This window comes from Aedes albopictus, chromosome 1 (genome assembly GCF_035046485.1).
Source record: "Aedes albopictus strain Foshan chromosome 1, AalbF5, whole genome shotgun sequence".
Lineage (NCBI taxonomy): Eukaryota > Metazoa > Arthropoda > Insecta > Diptera > Culicidae > Aedes > Aedes albopictus.
The window spans coordinates 272343813-272360813 of record NC_085136.1 but is presented as its reverse complement, the minus strand read 5'-3'; the positions used below and the strand labels follow the sequence as shown (position 1 = coordinate 272360813).

General features: G+C 40.5%; 1 protein-coding gene across 3 annotated transcripts in view; it reads left to right on the top strand.

Annotated features, from left to right (window-relative positions):
* LOC109400937 (cadherin-87A) overlaps positions 1 to 17001 on the top strand; it is a 1070191-nt gene that overhangs the window by 1040601 nt on the left and 12589 nt on the right. For all 3 annotated transcript variants that reach the window (XM_062846776.1, XM_062846777.1, XM_062846778.1), the window contains 2 exons: positions 2450 to 2551; positions 2678 to 3107. In XM_062846776.1, coding sequence (XP_062702760.1) covers positions 2450 to 2551; positions 2678 to 3107 — 532 coding nt within the window. The remainder of the gene's footprint in view (positions 1 to 2449; positions 2552 to 2677; positions 3108 to 17001) is intronic.

Below are 17001 nucleotides of genomic sequence, written 5' to 3'. Positions count from 1 at the left end.
TACTTTGGACTCCGCAGAACTCTACGATCGAATAAAGTTCGCCGTAACACGAAGTGACCTATCTACAAAAAGCTGATTGGACCGGTACTCCTCTATGGGCACGAAACATGGACCCTACGTGCAGAGGACCAACGCGCCCTTGGAGTTTTCGAACGGAAGGTCTTGCGTATCATCTACGGCGGAGTGCAGATGGAAGACGGGACTTGGAGAAGGCGAATGAACCACGAGCTGCATCAGCTGCTGAGAGAACCAACCATCGCACAATGGTCCGAATCCACGTTTTAGCAGGAAAAAAATCCGTATCTCTGTTTTCGTTAATTTTAGGCGTTTGGTGTCTTCAGAGAAGTTGTTTGCATTTGTTTGCTGCATCTTTTCCAAAAAAATTTGATTAGGGTGGTCCTCGTCCTAACTCAAATCTGGAAAAGAATTTTTTAATTTTAAGTCATACGCGATCGAGTTCTTCAGAAAAGTTGTAGGCAATGCTATTTTGAGCAACTTTGCCGAATACGCCGTTTATCTAGCTCTTAATTTGAACATAGTAGGTCAATTTTAAGTTTTGACTTAGGGTGAGCCATCCAAAAACGGTTTTTTTGCAATAACTTTTTTATTTGATTTTTTTCGAAGATGTGAGCTTCCGAGCATTTGAAGAGCAAGTAATGATGCATATTTGTTCTGAACATTGCACGTTGCTAGGTCTTGTCATTCAAATGTTATGGGCAATTTTGACTTAAAAACAACGATGTCTTCAAATGCTTATATCTCATGGACCTGGTAAAATAAAAAAAGTTCTTTAAGCGGCATTTGGAAGGTCACATATAAAGCCAAATGTGGAGCAAATATTACAAGAACGTTATTTTTTAAATTAGAATAAATCGACTCCAAAAATCCCCTTAAAAAATCGAAAAACTACTTAAAACTCATACAATTTTAAAGATAGAGTCAAACTGTCTTCGGAAAAAATGTGGGTTTTCACCATACCTAAAAGTTTCCCATACACGACTTTTTTGTAAAATGTGAAACAAAAGCTTGAAATTGATAATTTGTTATTAAAGAATATAATCGTTCTAATTTCCTAGAAAAACATAGCATGTACCCCTAAGAATCAAATTATCAATTTCAAGCTTTTGTTTCACGTTCTGCAAAAAAATCGTGTATGGAAAACTTGTAGGCATGGTAAAAACCTACATTTTTTCCGAAGACAGTTTGACTCTATCTTTGAAATTGTATGAGTTATAAGTGTTTTTTTCAATTTTTAAGGGGATTTTTGGAGTCGATTTATTCCAATTTAAAAAATAACGTTCTTGTAATATTTGCTCCAAATTTGGCTTTATATGTGACCTTCCAAATTCCGCTTAAAGAACTTTTTTTATTTTACCAGATCCTAGAGATATAAGCATTTGAAGACATCGTTGATTTTAAGTCAAAATTGCCCATAACATTTGAATGGCAAGACTTAGCAACGTGCAATGTTCAGAACAAATATGCGTCATTACTTGCTCTTCAAATGCTCCGAAGCTCACATCTTCGAAAAAAATGAAATAAAAAAGTTATTGCGAAAAAACCGTTTTTGGATGGCTCACCCTAAGTCAAAACTTAAAATTGACCTACTATGTTCAAATTAAGAGCTAGATAAACGGCGTATTCGGCAAAGTTGCTCAAAATAGCATTGCCTACAACTTTTCTGAAGAACTCGATCGCGTATGACTTAAAATTAAAAAATTCTTTTCCAGATTTGAGTTAGGACGAGGACCACCCTAATCAATTTTTTTTGGAAAAGATGCAGCAAACAAATGCAAACAACTTCTCTGAAGACACAAAATGCCTAAAATTAACGAAAACAGAGATACGAATTTTTTTCCTGCTAAAACGTGGATTCGGACCATTGTGCATCGTCCATACCGCGAAAATCGGGAGGCTACGGTGGTGGGCGGGTCACATCATCAGGATGTCGGATAGCAACCTGGCTAAAATGATTCTCGAGAGTCATCCGACCGGTACAAGAAGACGTGAAGCGCATCGAGCTAGGTGGGTCGATCAAGTGGAGAACGATCTGCGGACCCTACGCAGAGTGCGGAGCTCTAGACAAACAGTCATGGACCGAGTGGAATGGAGACGGCTACTATGTACAGCAGAGGCCACCCCGGCCTTAGCCTGATCGGTAAGGTAAGTAAGTACCGCCAGGAATTGCAAAATGGTTATGATTGACATGCCTTTTTATGCTTGAGATATCATGATGTTTATTCAAAGTCTTCTATTAACTCGTAAATACAAATGTAGTCATGCATTAATACCTGGTAATTGGATGATACAAGAAATTAAATTGATTTTTCCTATAACTACAACAGAAGAAGCACCGTGCACCTCCATGACATTCTATCGATCGAACCGCAGTGCAGTGCACCCTCATCTTCAACTCTTCTAATCTTAATTTTTGTCTTCTCTTACACAGGGTCATTACGATTCCGAATGAAACCAGAAGAAAGGACGCCTTGATCAAAAAGCAGATTATCGAAGATTTAAATACGACCGAGAATCCACTTTGGATTGAGCAGTAAGTCAATATCAGCCAGCAAGCATGCACCAACAACCCCCCGGTTCATCCATATGTCGCATTCAAAATCGATTTCCTTTTTTGCACTCATTCTTTCCCCCTCTCACCCTTCTCCCACGAATCTAGGAAATTAAAGCTCTACGAGGAGCAGGAACTGACGATGCAAGTGTTTTCCGAGCCGGAATTGACGCAACAGCACCACCAACAGCAGCAGCAGTTGAACAACTCGAACAACACATCGTCGTCGATGGCCAGCCACCAGCATCAGCACCAGCACCACGCGATGCAACAGCAGGAACAGGCCCTGGTCCTGGGGCTGGATCGGCGGGATTCGTACCCGGAACTGGTGTCCCAGGGGGGTGGCGATAACACGTACGCCACCATCCAGCCACGCAATTATGCGTCCAATCTGAGCTCGTTGCTGATGGGCACCAGCGGGATTGGCGGGGGCGGAAACGGTGGTGTCAGTCAGGGTGGTACGGGAGGCGGTCCTGCAGGCGGTCTGAGCGGAGAAATGTCGGATTATGCGACATTGCGAAACAGCAGGGCACCCTCGGTAAGTGTTGGTTGGGTGGAGTTGGGTTGCTTGCGGCCCCGAGGGGAATTTCTCGGAAAAAACGTGTTTCGGTTATTCGTAGCGTTGTAGAACATAGTTCCCCGTGACGGTGGGGATTCGGATATGGTTATTTGAACTGGTGTGTGCATCTTTTTTGTAATCGATCGGGTTGATACTTGTTTCATAATTCGACAGTCAGCGGGGAGCTTTTGTAAATGGAATGGGTGGAATCTGTCTGGAATTTATAACATGGCATTACATATTATTCGCAGAACCAAAGCTTGGGCGGGTTGCGATATGCGAAATTTAGCAAATATTGTGAAATCACAATACAACAACCACATCGTTACCTACTGAACTGGAGTTTTGTAAAATCAAGAAACAAAATAAACCAAAATAAGCATTGGAAATGCGAACCAAGTTATGTCGAATTCGTTTTTGATTCAGTTCCAACCTGGGTTGGAACTGGATGAGATCACAGTTTCAACCCCAACCCGACTTCGGTTTCGCTTGTACTAAAGTTTGTTTGAGTTTGTTTGACGTTTGTTTGTTTACACATTTTCCGCCAATCCAGTTCCAACCCAGGTTCAAAAACGAATTCGACATTAGGCTTGTAGAAATTTTCGGTACCTTCTCTCCTTCTCATTCCTCTGCTTGTGACACTTCTTGTATGAAAAACCAAATATAATTTGTAGAACAAATTGAATTTTGCGGAAAACCGCATAAACTCAAACATATTCGATGGTTAGTCCCTCAGATGAGATGACTTATGTCGAATTCGTTTTTGAACCTGGGTTGGAACTGGATTGGCGGAAAATGTGTAAACAAACAAACGTCAAACAAACTCAAACAAACTTTAGTACAAGCGAAACCGAAGTCGGGTTGGGGTTGAAACTGTGATCTCATCCAGTTCCAACCCAGGTTGGAACTGAATCAAAAACGAATTCGACATTAATGAGACAACAATTAGCTCAAGAACGGCGCTTGGGAATTGAAACTGGGAAATCTGTTGATGTTCATAATTCAAGATGAAAAATCTCATGCAAAAGTATTGTAGTTAAAGTTCTACTTCGTCATATGCGTTAATTACCGTCATATCAGACGGAAAATAGCCGATAATTACAGGTATTCCATCATACCTTTGCAATGACTCGTCAGATGGAGCACTAAAAATCGAATACTTGCACAACATTTCACGTGCTAGAGGAATTGTTATTAATAACCAGTGCTGCGAAATTTCAGTATCAACCGACATTTAAAGCTGAAATTGAGAATGGTATGGTAACCACTCATTTTTCCATTTACTATCGGAATATCAATTGAATAGCCTTTGATCACTCAATTAATATCAGCTCCAGCCTCAGTTTAGGCACATATCATTTAATTGAGCCCCAGCTAGGAAGCAAAATTTGTGGTGTTGTAGGTTCAAAGCTTTTACCATCATTGATGACGTCAAACCCGACATCAACCTATCGTTCACCTATTTTTATTTTGGCCACCAAACCCAACATGGACCCATGTTGTTCGATGTTGGTCCAACAGTGGCCAAACATTCGACAAAAACTGACCCGACTTTTTTCGTGGTTCGTACCCGGCTACTCATTCGAGTGACAATTTATTCAATTGACAAGGATTCGCTTCTTATTTGATAGGTTGCTTTGATTGAATGAAGTCGTTTGATGAATAGAAGAAAACATGACTGAAAAGATTTGTTGGTTAGTGTTCAAATGAATTAGATCAATTTTTGCAACACTGTTAACCCTCCATCAGTCGCATCAAAAAACGTTACACGAGCGGTCGCGTCGTGTACTCAGTACACGGCATACGCTTTCAATTATGGTTTACATGCTTTACTAGATACAATGTTGGTGTCTTCAGCAAAAATGTCCAACTGGATAATGTGCGTCTGATAGTGGACATGTGGAACCGGTCAACACAATCTGGTCCTGTTCCGGGTGTCGGAATGGCCCTCGCGGGAACCTGTTTCGTGGACATTTCAGTTATGGCACCAAAACTAGGCATGCGACGGCTCTATCTTCATGATTTTCCATATCCATTATTTTGGTAACCATGAAAATGACCAGCGACCTCCCTGGCCAACCCGTGGCCACCGGAATGTGCCCTGGAGGAACCTGTTTCGAGGACATTTTGACCAAAACACCAAAACTAGGCATGCGACGGCTCTATCTTCATGATTTTTCATATCCATCATCTTAGTAACCATGAAAATGACCAGTGACCTCCCTGGCTAACCCGTGGCCACCGGAATGTGCCCTGGAGGAACCTGTTTCGAGGACATTTTGACCAAAACACCAAAACTAGGCATGCGACGGCTCTATCTTCATGATTTTTCATATCCAACATCTTAGTAACCATGAAAATGACCAGTGACCTCCCTGGCTAACCCGTGGCCACCGGAATGTGCCCTGGAGGAACCTGTTTCGAGGACATTTTGACCAAAACACCAAATCTAGGCATGCGACGGCTCTATCTTCATGATTTTTCATATCCATCATCTTAGTAACCATGAAAATGACCAGTGACCTCCCTGGCTAACCCGTGGCCACCGGAATGTGCCCTGGAGGAACCTGTTTCGAGGACATTTTGACCATGACACCAAAACTAGGCATGCGACGGCTCTATCTTCATGATTTTTTCATATTCATCATCTTAGTAATCATGAAAATGACCAGTGACCTCCCTGGCTAACCCGTGGCCACCGGAATGTGCCCTGGAGGAACCTGTTTCGTGGACATTTTGGCTTTGACGCCAAAACTAGGCATGCGACGGCTCTAGCTTCATGATTTTCCATATCCACCATCTAGGGTAAATCGCCAATTGTTACACACCTTAAAAACTCGCCAATTGTTGTACACCTCATAAGAAAAGCATGGAGTGGGCAACAATTAGCGAGGTTCCAAGGTGTGCAATAACTCCGTATGAGGCGATCATGCTTATAATTTGGTGAATCCGGTCATGCTTATAGCATGGTGAATCCGTTAATTTGATACATATTTGCCTTTCAAAAGCGTTTTTGTATTGTATAAAAATATGTCCAATCTAGATTTGTAATTTTCGAATAGAAAGAAATAAAAAATAGTTGTTTTTTGCTTCACGGAGCCGATTTTTTTTGTTTTGTGAATTTGTTTACCAACTGATTTGTATACAGTCATACCTCGGTATAACGTAGCCTCGATATTACGTAACTCAGTATAACGTAACTTTTACCTCGATATAACGTAACTTTTTTATGGTTCCAATGTTTTGCTATTTGAATAATAAACGTGATTCACGGAATAGTCTTTATGGTATTACGCTCCTCCTGGAACCAAGTCTACTAACCAGTTTAGCGATATACGAACATTTTCGCAGTTATATGACAGTTTTCGGTGTCAGTAATTTTGTTTAACTGCTAATTGCAACATGTTTACGTTTCACTTAACGAATGAAATTGAGTAACTGCAACGCCTGACAGATGTCATAAAGCCATCAATTGACGTAAAATGAACGTGAACTTCATGCGACTGTTCAGGGCAAACATGGCACATCATTTTGACTTTTGGACTTTTGGCTAAATTTGTTGAACTTACCTGACTAAAAAGCATTTTTTTTTTTACTTAATCATTTATTTAAGGCTCATGTGACTAAAAAGCATTGCAGTTAAACCGTTTACACCGACCGAACGTCTACTGTACTTATTCTTGACATATCATTCCTACTGAAACATAGCCTTCCAACTCCAAAAGACATGACAGTAGACAGCAGTGGAAGCAAATTCGGTTTCATGCGATACTGCGAGTTATAACGCCGGGGCAAGTCCGCCTAGTCTTAGAAAAACCCTGCAGAAAATCGCTCAAGAAATTCTCTGATAAATCCCTAGATAAATTTCTTGATAAATTTCTGGCGAAATTTTGTGATATATCCCACGGATGAATTATTTCGGTGGAAATATTTTAAAAGTATTCTATTCTTCCTAAAGGAATTCATGGAATAATCACATGAAGAATTTATGTAGAAATGCCACGTGAAATACCAGAGGGAATTTCTGGAGGGATTCAAAGCAAACTTCTAGAGGAATCACAGCGAAAATCTATGAAAAAGGGGAAATTCCTTAAGGAATCGTTAAAAGAAATGCTTTGAAAGAAAATAAGGCATCCCTCTTACCAAGGGCTGAAAGTCTTTTTAATAAAGACAAATTAATCAATGAGGCATCCCTGGAGTAATTAAACTGGGTTTTCTGGAACCAGCAATCTTTGAATGGGTCTCTGAAGAAATTCTTGGTGGTTTTTGCCGATATCCCGAGTTTTCGGAAGAATTACCGGTGAAATCCCTGAAAAAAAAATTAGAAAAGAGTTCAAAATGTGCAGAATAAGTACCAGCAGTAATTACTGGGTGAATTTCAGCAAATACTTATTGAGCAGGAAGGTATTAGAGCATTGCAGGTATGACTGGGACATAGGCGCCAACTTAGGGGGGGCAAGCATGGTTTTGCCCCCCCCCCCCCCAATAATTGACGATTTTTCGATTTTCCCATACAAAAAAATCAGAAAAATCAGGCTTTGCCCCCCCAATAATTTGGCCAAGTTGGCGCGTCTGGACTGGGAGAATCCCAGTAGAAATTTTAAAGGGAATGGCAGGATGAATCCTTGCAAAAATCTCTGGAATCCCATGGGGAATCCTAGAGAAGCCACAGGGGAAATTCCTGGAGGAATCATATCGAGAACTTTTGGAGTAATAGGACAGATCGGTGAAGTACTAGATGTGTAGTAATGAGCTGAATTTTTGTATGGTGAGAAGTTCAATCCTCCGTTTCTGCAATGAAATGGTGCAAAAAGCGAGGGTACTATTATTCCTTACCTAATTTGATGCTGTTTGAGCAAAAATTCGGGCAATAGTGTTGTTGTTTTCTCCATTTCTTGCAACATAAATAACATAGTTATCCATAGTTTTGTTCAAACAGCATCAAATTAGGCAAGGAATAATTATACTGCACGCTTTTTGCACCATTTCATTGCAGAAACGAAGAATTGACCTTCTCACCATACACAAATTCAGCTCATTACTACAATTCTAGTACTTTACCAATTGTGTCCTATTTCAAAGCCCTTTTTAGAGGAATCCTAGCAGATTAGAGCCAGTAGGAATAAATGGAGAAGTTCGAATCCTTGAAAAAAAAAAACTCTAAGTGGAACTCTTTCGAGAATTTCAAAATAAATCACAGAAGGTGAATGAAAATGAAATGATGTACACTCCAACGCTACCTGCTAGGGGATTTGTTACTTTTAATCACATGATCAGGTAACGTTTGACGCTTGTTTTATGCGATATTGGTTCAAACAGTTAGATATAAAAAGGTATACTATAAAGTTGACTTTTGAAGATAGGTATATAAAATACAACAATGAAAAAAAAAAGAGGTTAAAAATCATTGTTGAGTGAATAACATAATTTGGGGGGGGGGGGGGGATCTTTTTTGGCTTCGATATAACGTAACTTTTTTTTTAGGGGCCCATATAGCCGAGGCGGTAAACGCACGGGTATTCAGCATGACCATGCTGAGGGTGACGGGTTCGATTCCCGCTCGGTCCAGGATCTTTTCGTAAAGGAAATTTCCTTGACTTCCTTGGGCATAGAGTATCTTCGTGCCTGTATATCATGCAAAATGGTCATTGGCAGAGCAAGCTCTCAGTTAATAACTGTGGAAGTGCTAATAGAACACTAAGCTGAGAAGCAGGCTTTGTCCCAGTGAGGACGTTACGCCAAGAAGAGAGAAGAGAAGAGAGAGAGGATAACGTAACTTTGATATGTCGTAACGAATATGAAAATGTTGTTACGTTATATAGAGTTATGAATGTATACTAATATTAGTTTGGGCGATCCACGGTACTCACAGCTGCTTAAGAATAGTGAAATGTAATGTATAAAAATTACTACTGAATTCGTCAGTAAATCATTGTTCAATGTTATAGGGAAGATTTATTAAAAAAAAACGTCCGAAGAGATCGTAAGGGGAAACATTTTTTGAAAAATCATAAACCAGTCACACCTAGAGTCACACTTATTCAAATAAGATGATAAAGTAGCATCTAAATTTTACATTTACATCGTTTTCAATCATATAAGAATTGAACACAATCAACTAAATACATGTTGGATGGTAAAGTGATGAATGCAAACGACTGAAATTAGAAAAAAAATCAATAAACTTTATGTTACCACATTGATATCATAGTTGATTGTGGTCAAAGGTTTAGACCTATGGTGGAACCACTGTGCAGCGTCCTTGCATTATAAGAAGTACGCAGTTCGCAAGATTTTTTGGCCTATCTCGATGCGTGGAAAATTCAGGTAAGGAATCGCTCGAGAAATGAGGAAGCTTTTGATTCTTCTTGACTCCAGTACGGAACTGAGAAGATACGTCAAATCAAATGAAGCTCTCTGTGTTGAAGTTCTTGACCATTCCGGTAAAGAAAAAATAATGAACTGAACGGAAATTACTTGAGCGATACCTAGCATAAACCCGTGGCCACAGGAACATGTTAGAGGACGGCTCTATCTTCATAATGTTTATATTCATTGTCTTGGTAACCGTTACCCCCAGTGGCCACGAGTGTGACAGATAGGTCACTGGTCCTATTTTGATAACAAAGGTGAAAAAACAGGAGGAGTCAAGGGAAAAATGTATTCGGAACAGGTTTCTTCAGGGCAAATTCCAGTGGCCAGAGGTTAACCAGAGAGATGACTGGCACTGTTCACAGTTACAAAGATGATGTACATGAAACATCATGACGATAGAAAACCACTATATCCACAGTTGTGAAGGCGTGATTATTCAGTATATGCATGCTGATGGTGACAGGTTCGATTCGCGGTCGGTACTGGAACTTTTTGTAATGGATTTTTTCTTAGCTTTCTTCGTTATAGAGTATCTTTGTGCCTGCCACACGCTATACACATGCAAAATGATCATATGCAAAGGAAGCTCTCAGTTAATAACTGTGGAAGTGCTCATAGAACATTAAGCTGAGTATCAGGCTTTGCCCCAGTATGGACGTTACACAAAAAAGAAGATGAAGATCATGGAGATAGAGCCCTTGCATAGCTGGTAGCCACGGGTTAACCAGAGAGGTCACTCGTAGTTTTTTTCGGTTACAAAGATGATGGATATGGAAAATCATGAAAATAGAACCGTCGCATGCCTAGTTTTGGTGTCATGGTCAAAATGTCCTCGAAGCAGGTTCCTCCAGGGCACATTCCGGTGGCCACGGGTTAGCCAGGGAGGTCACTGGTCATTTTCATGATTACTAGGATGATGGATATGAAAAATCATGAAGATAGAGCCGTCGCATGCCTAGTTTTGGTGTCATGGTCAAAATGTCCTCGAAACAGGTTCCTCCAGGGCACATTCCGGTGGCCACGGGTTAGTCAGGGAGGTCACTGGTCATTTTCATGGTTACTTAAATAATGGATATGGAAAATCATGAAGATAGAGCCGTCGCATGCCTAGTTTTGGTGCCATAACTGAAATGTCCACGAAACAGGTTCCCGCGAGGGCCATTCCGACACCCGGGACAGGACCAGATCGTGTTGACCGGTTCCACATGTCCCCTATCAGACGCGCATTATCCAGTTGGACATTTTTGCTGAAGACACCAACATTGTATCTAGTACCTAAAGCATATAAACCATAATTGAAAGCGTATGCCGTGTACTGAGTACACGACGCGACCGCTCGTGTAACGGTCTGGTTCACAAAAAAGTTACACCAGCGGTCGCGCCGCGCCGGTGTACTGAGTACACATTCAAAATGTGAGGTTAGAATTACGTATTTTTCGAGTACTTTCCGTGCATTTTTTCATATTTTTTTCTGTCTTACTAACAAGAAGAAGAGTGGATCTTGGAATAGGACCAACACCCGGTTCAATTTGGTGCGAATTTCGATTATTTTTTTGCATTTTTCTGAGATGCGTGTACTCAGTACACGCAAGCGACTGATGGTGGGTTAATCACCATTCAATTTTCACTTCGTAAGATACTTGTTGAACCAACCTTCATTTCACACCCCCCAAAAGCTCTGTGGCACTTCAAAGTTAGGTTTCAATCCTGCAGAATGCAGCAAAAGCTATTGAATAAATCAAATAAATCATTTATCTTACCGGTAAAATGTTAACAATAAGTTGCCTTCGTCTACGGAGGATATGAGCAAATGTGTGCGTGCATTGTCTGCATACGAATCATCGTATTTCACAACCACAGACAAATAAGATTCGTTGCAGTATGGGATGACGGTTTATGATGTGGTGGCCAAAAATATATTTGAAATATTTTGGTCGATATTCCAAAGCTACATCCATTTCAATTTATAAGTTTCTGCTCGATCGTACTTTGAACACATGATTTGATTTAGATTGCGAATAATTTGACCGACACCAACGGTCGAATAATAATGATTGACCATCCTATGTACCATAATGTCACATAGGAGGTGTGCCGGAAATTGAATTCAGGTTGTGCCCGAAATAGACGGAATTCGAGGGACAATGATTGAAACTTATTATTTTAAGGACATAGTAGTTCTTTTACTATATTTTTACATGATATGGAAGCTAGTTTATATATTTACAATTGATACCAAAATTGATCATTATTGGTCGGTGCTTACACAGACGGGAATTAGATGAAAACCCTATTTCCTAACTAACTGCAGTAGAAACACTGTTTTTATTTTAGTTTTCCCTTGGAGGATTTTCCGCCGGTCAATGAGAAGATCGGTCCTAGTGAGTTGTTTCGCTGATAAATAAAACGGCCAGCCTATGACCAAAAGGGATCGGCGCCATTGGTGACATCGTGTGAGGACACCGAAGAGAGAACTTGTAGAGCAACCGCTGATCGTCGAAGTACCGACGGAAGGAGTTGAGTGACTTGAAGACCCTCATCCATCAGCATGATCAAACCAACCGGAAGATCATCACGGTTTTGCTCCTGAAATTAGAACCGAGATAAACGTCCAGCGAAAGCCATTTGCGAGCTCCAAGCTGTAATGGGAAAGTGGCACATCCACTACGAGCGTTGCTGGAGAATTGGCAAATATTTCTGTGAAAATCAATGGAAAAGACGAAGTAACTCATCAAGCGAAGGTCGCAGCAGTAATACGAGCTCGATTCCAGATGAATAAAAGAAGATTAAGAGTTGGCTAGCAGATCATTTTTTTTTCTATCTTTATTAACGAGATTTTTGAGGCGAGGATAGTTTATCTCAACACCCACGGACTCACTTCCCTTCAGAAGGAAGATCCTGCGATGTGTGAGTAGCGAGTTCCAAGCTTCATGTCCAACAGAAGTAGCGAACATACCACCACCCCAAGTATCAGTCACTGTATTTGCAACGGAGAAATTCTTTCAGTGATTCCTTCGGGAATTTCTTCAGGACTTCTCTCATGAATTGTTTCTGGAATTTCTTTCGGAACTCTTCGTGGATTGTTTCGGGAACTTTTCCTGTGATTCCGTTGGGGACTTTTTCCTAGAAGGAGTAATACTGGAGAAATCTCATTTTTTTTTAGAAAAATCCATGAAAGAATCTCTGGAAGAATCCCGGGAATACTTCCTGGAGGAACCTTGACAAGAGCTTTTGATAATCTACCACACGAAACCTCTTTGGGAATCTCAGAAATCCTAAATAAATAAACCCCCGGAAAAATCTCATCTAGAACTTTCGAGAATCCCACAAGAAACTCCTGGAACAAATTTGTGGAGAAACCGCGAAGGATCTCCTGGAGGAGTGCCAACGTGCTGCCATCAAGTCTCAATCAGCACAATTTCCCACTCACGCGTATCCCACATTTTGAATTGATGACGGCATGGTGGCACTTCTTCAGGAAGTCCTCTGGGAATTCCACAGGAATCCCTGGAATTTTTTTTTTTTTTGAGGATTCCTTTAAAAGTTGCCTCTGGGGTTCTTCCAGGATTGTCTTCTGAGATTCCTGAAGGGGTTCCGTCTGGGATTCCTTCTTTAAGAACTCTTGCCAAGAAATCCTCCAGGAAGCACTTCCGGGATTCTTCCAGAGATTCTTTCCTGGTTTGTTTGAGGAATACTTTCTGAGATGATTTCAGATGTTCCTGATTAATTTTTTTTTTCAAAATTTCTTCCGTTATTTCTTCAGAAGTTAATTTCGAATTCCCTCTAGGATTACTCCATCCAAGATTACCCAAGCGTTTTTTTCCTGAGATTTTTCCAGGAATTTCTTCCGTGACTCACTCAACGTGCAAATTTTCGGTAATACCAATCCGTGTGGTCTATTATGATTTTCAAATAACTCAACGTAGGGTATTGTACCATTTGGGCAGGTGTACCCATTTTGGGCACTTTCCGCTATAACTAAGTCAATTTCAAACCGATTGATTTGAATTTTTGTATAGAGTTAGATACTGTACGTGCCTAAATCTATACAAAATTTCAGATCAATCGGTTAGAAATTGACTTGGTTATAGCGGCAAGTGTCCAAAATATTTGTAGGGTACAAGACCCTACATATGTACAGATGGGTAAATTATTGATTAAATTGGGATACAATCCACAGCCCAGGTGAGATTTGAACTCACGACCCTTATTCGCTAGACAAGTGGTTTACCAACTAAGCTACCGAGCCAATTAATGACTCGGCATTTTTAGTTGTCATAAGGTTCGACTCTAATCTCATCGATCTATAGCATCTTCCCCTAAACCGCAAATATAACCATCTCTGTTGTACATATGTACATATGTTCCTTCCTACATTTTTTCTCCAGGACCCCTCTAGGATTTCCTTCTGTGTTTCTTCAGGGAGCTAGATCTGAGATTATTTTAGGGTTCCTTCTGATGTTCCAGGAGTTTCTTCTGAAATTTCTAACAGGTTCCATCTCGGGAACTTCTTCCAGGATTTCTTCTGAGATTCCTTCTGGGATTTCTGAAGAAGTTTCGGGAATCCTCTATGAATTCCATCCGAGAGTCTCCTATTAGCATCTGAGGAAAACCAGAAGGAACTTGGTGGAGTATTTCCTCAAGAAAATCCTGTAGGAACTTCATCTCTCTCTCTCTCTCTTCTTGGCGTAACATCCTCACTGGGACAAAGCCTGCTTCTCAGCTTAGTGTTCTATGAGCACTTCCACAGTTATTAACTGAGAGCTTCCGCTGCCAATGACCATTTTGCATGTGTATATCGTGTGGCAGGCACGAAGATACTCTATGCCCAAGGAAGTCAAGGAAATTTCCTTTACGAAAAGATCCTGGACCGACCGGGAATCGAACCCGTCACCCTCGGCATGGTCATGCTGAATACCCGTGCGTTTACCGCCTTGGCTATAGGGGCCCCAGGAACTTAATAAGAAATTCCAGTAATAAACAGTGCAAAAGGCTTTTCACAAAACACTCTTTAAACATTCCTGTAGGATTTTGATTGGAAACATCTGGAGTAATTTCAGAATGCACTTCTAGAGGAATTTCAGAAGGATCTTCAGGAATGCCGAACGGAACTCTTGGGGGATATTAGAAAAGAGTACCTGAAGAAATCATGGAAGCAGTTTCTGAAGAAGTTCCAGAAGAACTCCCGGAATAAGTTCCAAGAGGAATCCCAGAAAAAAATTCAAAGGAAAACTAGGAAAAAGTTCCCGAAAAAATCCACAATTCCTGATGAAATTCTAGAAGAAATTCCTGACAGAAGCCCAGAAAAAAAAACATGGAGAAATCCCTGAGCTATCAAAAGAATCCTGAAAATAGTTCCCGAAAGAATCTTGGAAGTAGGTCCTGAAGGAATCCATGAGAAATATCGGGAGGATTTCCTAAAGGAACCTCGGATAGAACTATTGGCAATTTTTTTCCAGGATTTTTATCTGGAATTCCTAAAGGTGCTGCTTTTTAAGTTCTCCAAGAGTTTTTTTAGGATTCCTTTAGAAGTTCTCTCTGGAATTCTTCCAGTTGCTTCATTCTATAGTATCGAAGAAGTTCCATCCTCGACTCTTCCAGGAGTTCTTTCCGGGATTCCTACAGTAGTTTCTTGCGAGATTTCTTCCGAAATTAAAAAAAAAAACCTCTGTGATTCTTCCAGGGTTTCCGGATTCTTCCAGGAATTACTTCCGAGATTTGCCCAGAAATTCGTTCCGAGATTCCTGCAGGATTTCTTCTAAGATTCTTCCTTGAATTCTGCCCAGGATTTCTCCAGGAATTCCTTTCGTTGTAAAAACAGAAACCTATTCAGGAATCCAGGACTCCAGGAAAATTTCCTCAGCGGTTTGTGCAACACTGTGTGATTAGCATTGATAGATTATAATCGTCACATTTGATTTTTTTTTAATTTTTTTTAATCAAAAAAAATTGGAGTTGATTTTAAGTGCACGACTTACGTTAAGCGGATCGAATCCAGGTCCTTGTAGGTGATCATCGGAATATCAGGGAAATCTGATGGTTCTGAGAAGTTTGATATTCGTTAAGCACCGACAGTTTCCTACTGATCAGCTCAACTACGGTGAGTTGGCCCAGCGTTTTTCACACCTCCGACATCTCCCAATGGAGATTTTTGAAAATGTTCAGCAGAAGCCTCAGATTTCCTTGGGTAACATTCGTCTGTGGGTCACTGAAATTTCGTGAGTGAACCGAACGATCCGATTGCTGCAAAAAGTCGCTTAGGGTGCACCGCCCTAGTGGGTCTAGTTAATTTTCGCGCGTTCGAAGCTGCCAGTACGGATTACATGAGCAATTACGGGATTTATTCACCTTGGAGAACGATGAACTGTAAAATCACAGCGTAACCCTGGACTCAGAGAAAGATATTCAAGTGAGGGAGATTCTCGAAAGGACGCATTTGTTGATGTTTTTTGAGATAGTAGATTAACAGATAATCCAGAATTTTATGATTACTGATGGCTGCTAAACGACTTGTAGTGTTGGGAAAAAATGCGGAACCTTGGTTCGGAGATCGAGTGTGCGAACTTATTCACAAATACGAGTTAAAAGGCTATGAGCACAGATTCAAGCACAACTGGTAGCAGTTGAGCGCAACAGATCATTTGTTTTTACTATAGGATACTGCAAGATAACGTCACGAAGCCGTGCACTGACAGTTCAGCGAGCTTGTTTACATGGACTTAGTCTCTGGCGGAGATCCGGCAAAACTGTTGTTCGATACAATTTCAGTAATACGGTAATTGGACGATTGGTTTTGTACTAGTAGAGTTGAATATAATCAATATTTCCGTATCAATGTATCATTATGATAACGGGACGGAAAACGTAAATTTAATTTTCGCCGCTCGTTGAAAATTCTAACACCTTGTAAACAAGCTCGCTGAACTGTCAGACAAAGTGAAGTTAGATCAGGTGCTTGCAGTACCCTATTGGGAGCTCCTGAGTATCCTCTATCCTCTTCGTCAATTCCTACACAGTTCGAAATTGTTATTGCGGTAAAATAGAAAAAATCCAACGGGGTTGCGGTGGTTTTGACCGTCAAACGTCAAAGGTGCTCAGTTCACGCTAAAAAGCACTCACTCACTTGATTGCCATAAAATTCAAAAATAATGCAAATTGTTTCATTTATGGTTTATGTAATCACAATTGGTGCTACAATATGTAACTCATTTTTAAACTATATTAGGTGTAGTTTCAGCTCTTTTGTATGCAGCTGAACGCCATTAAACACAATTAAAATTTTCAACAATTTTTTGTTGATGGGTTGTGTGCATACTTTTTAAAGTGTGTAGCAGTTTAACGTTTGCGGAATAGGTCTTCTTTGTCTTCTTCACTCCGCCAGGTTGGAAGATTTCTCTGGATAAGCAATATTGAGTTCGCCAGTGCTGAAAAATTCATTTCGTCATATCTAGGTTCAATCACCTACAGCTCTTTTTGGAGGCTAAACCTGAGAGTGTGG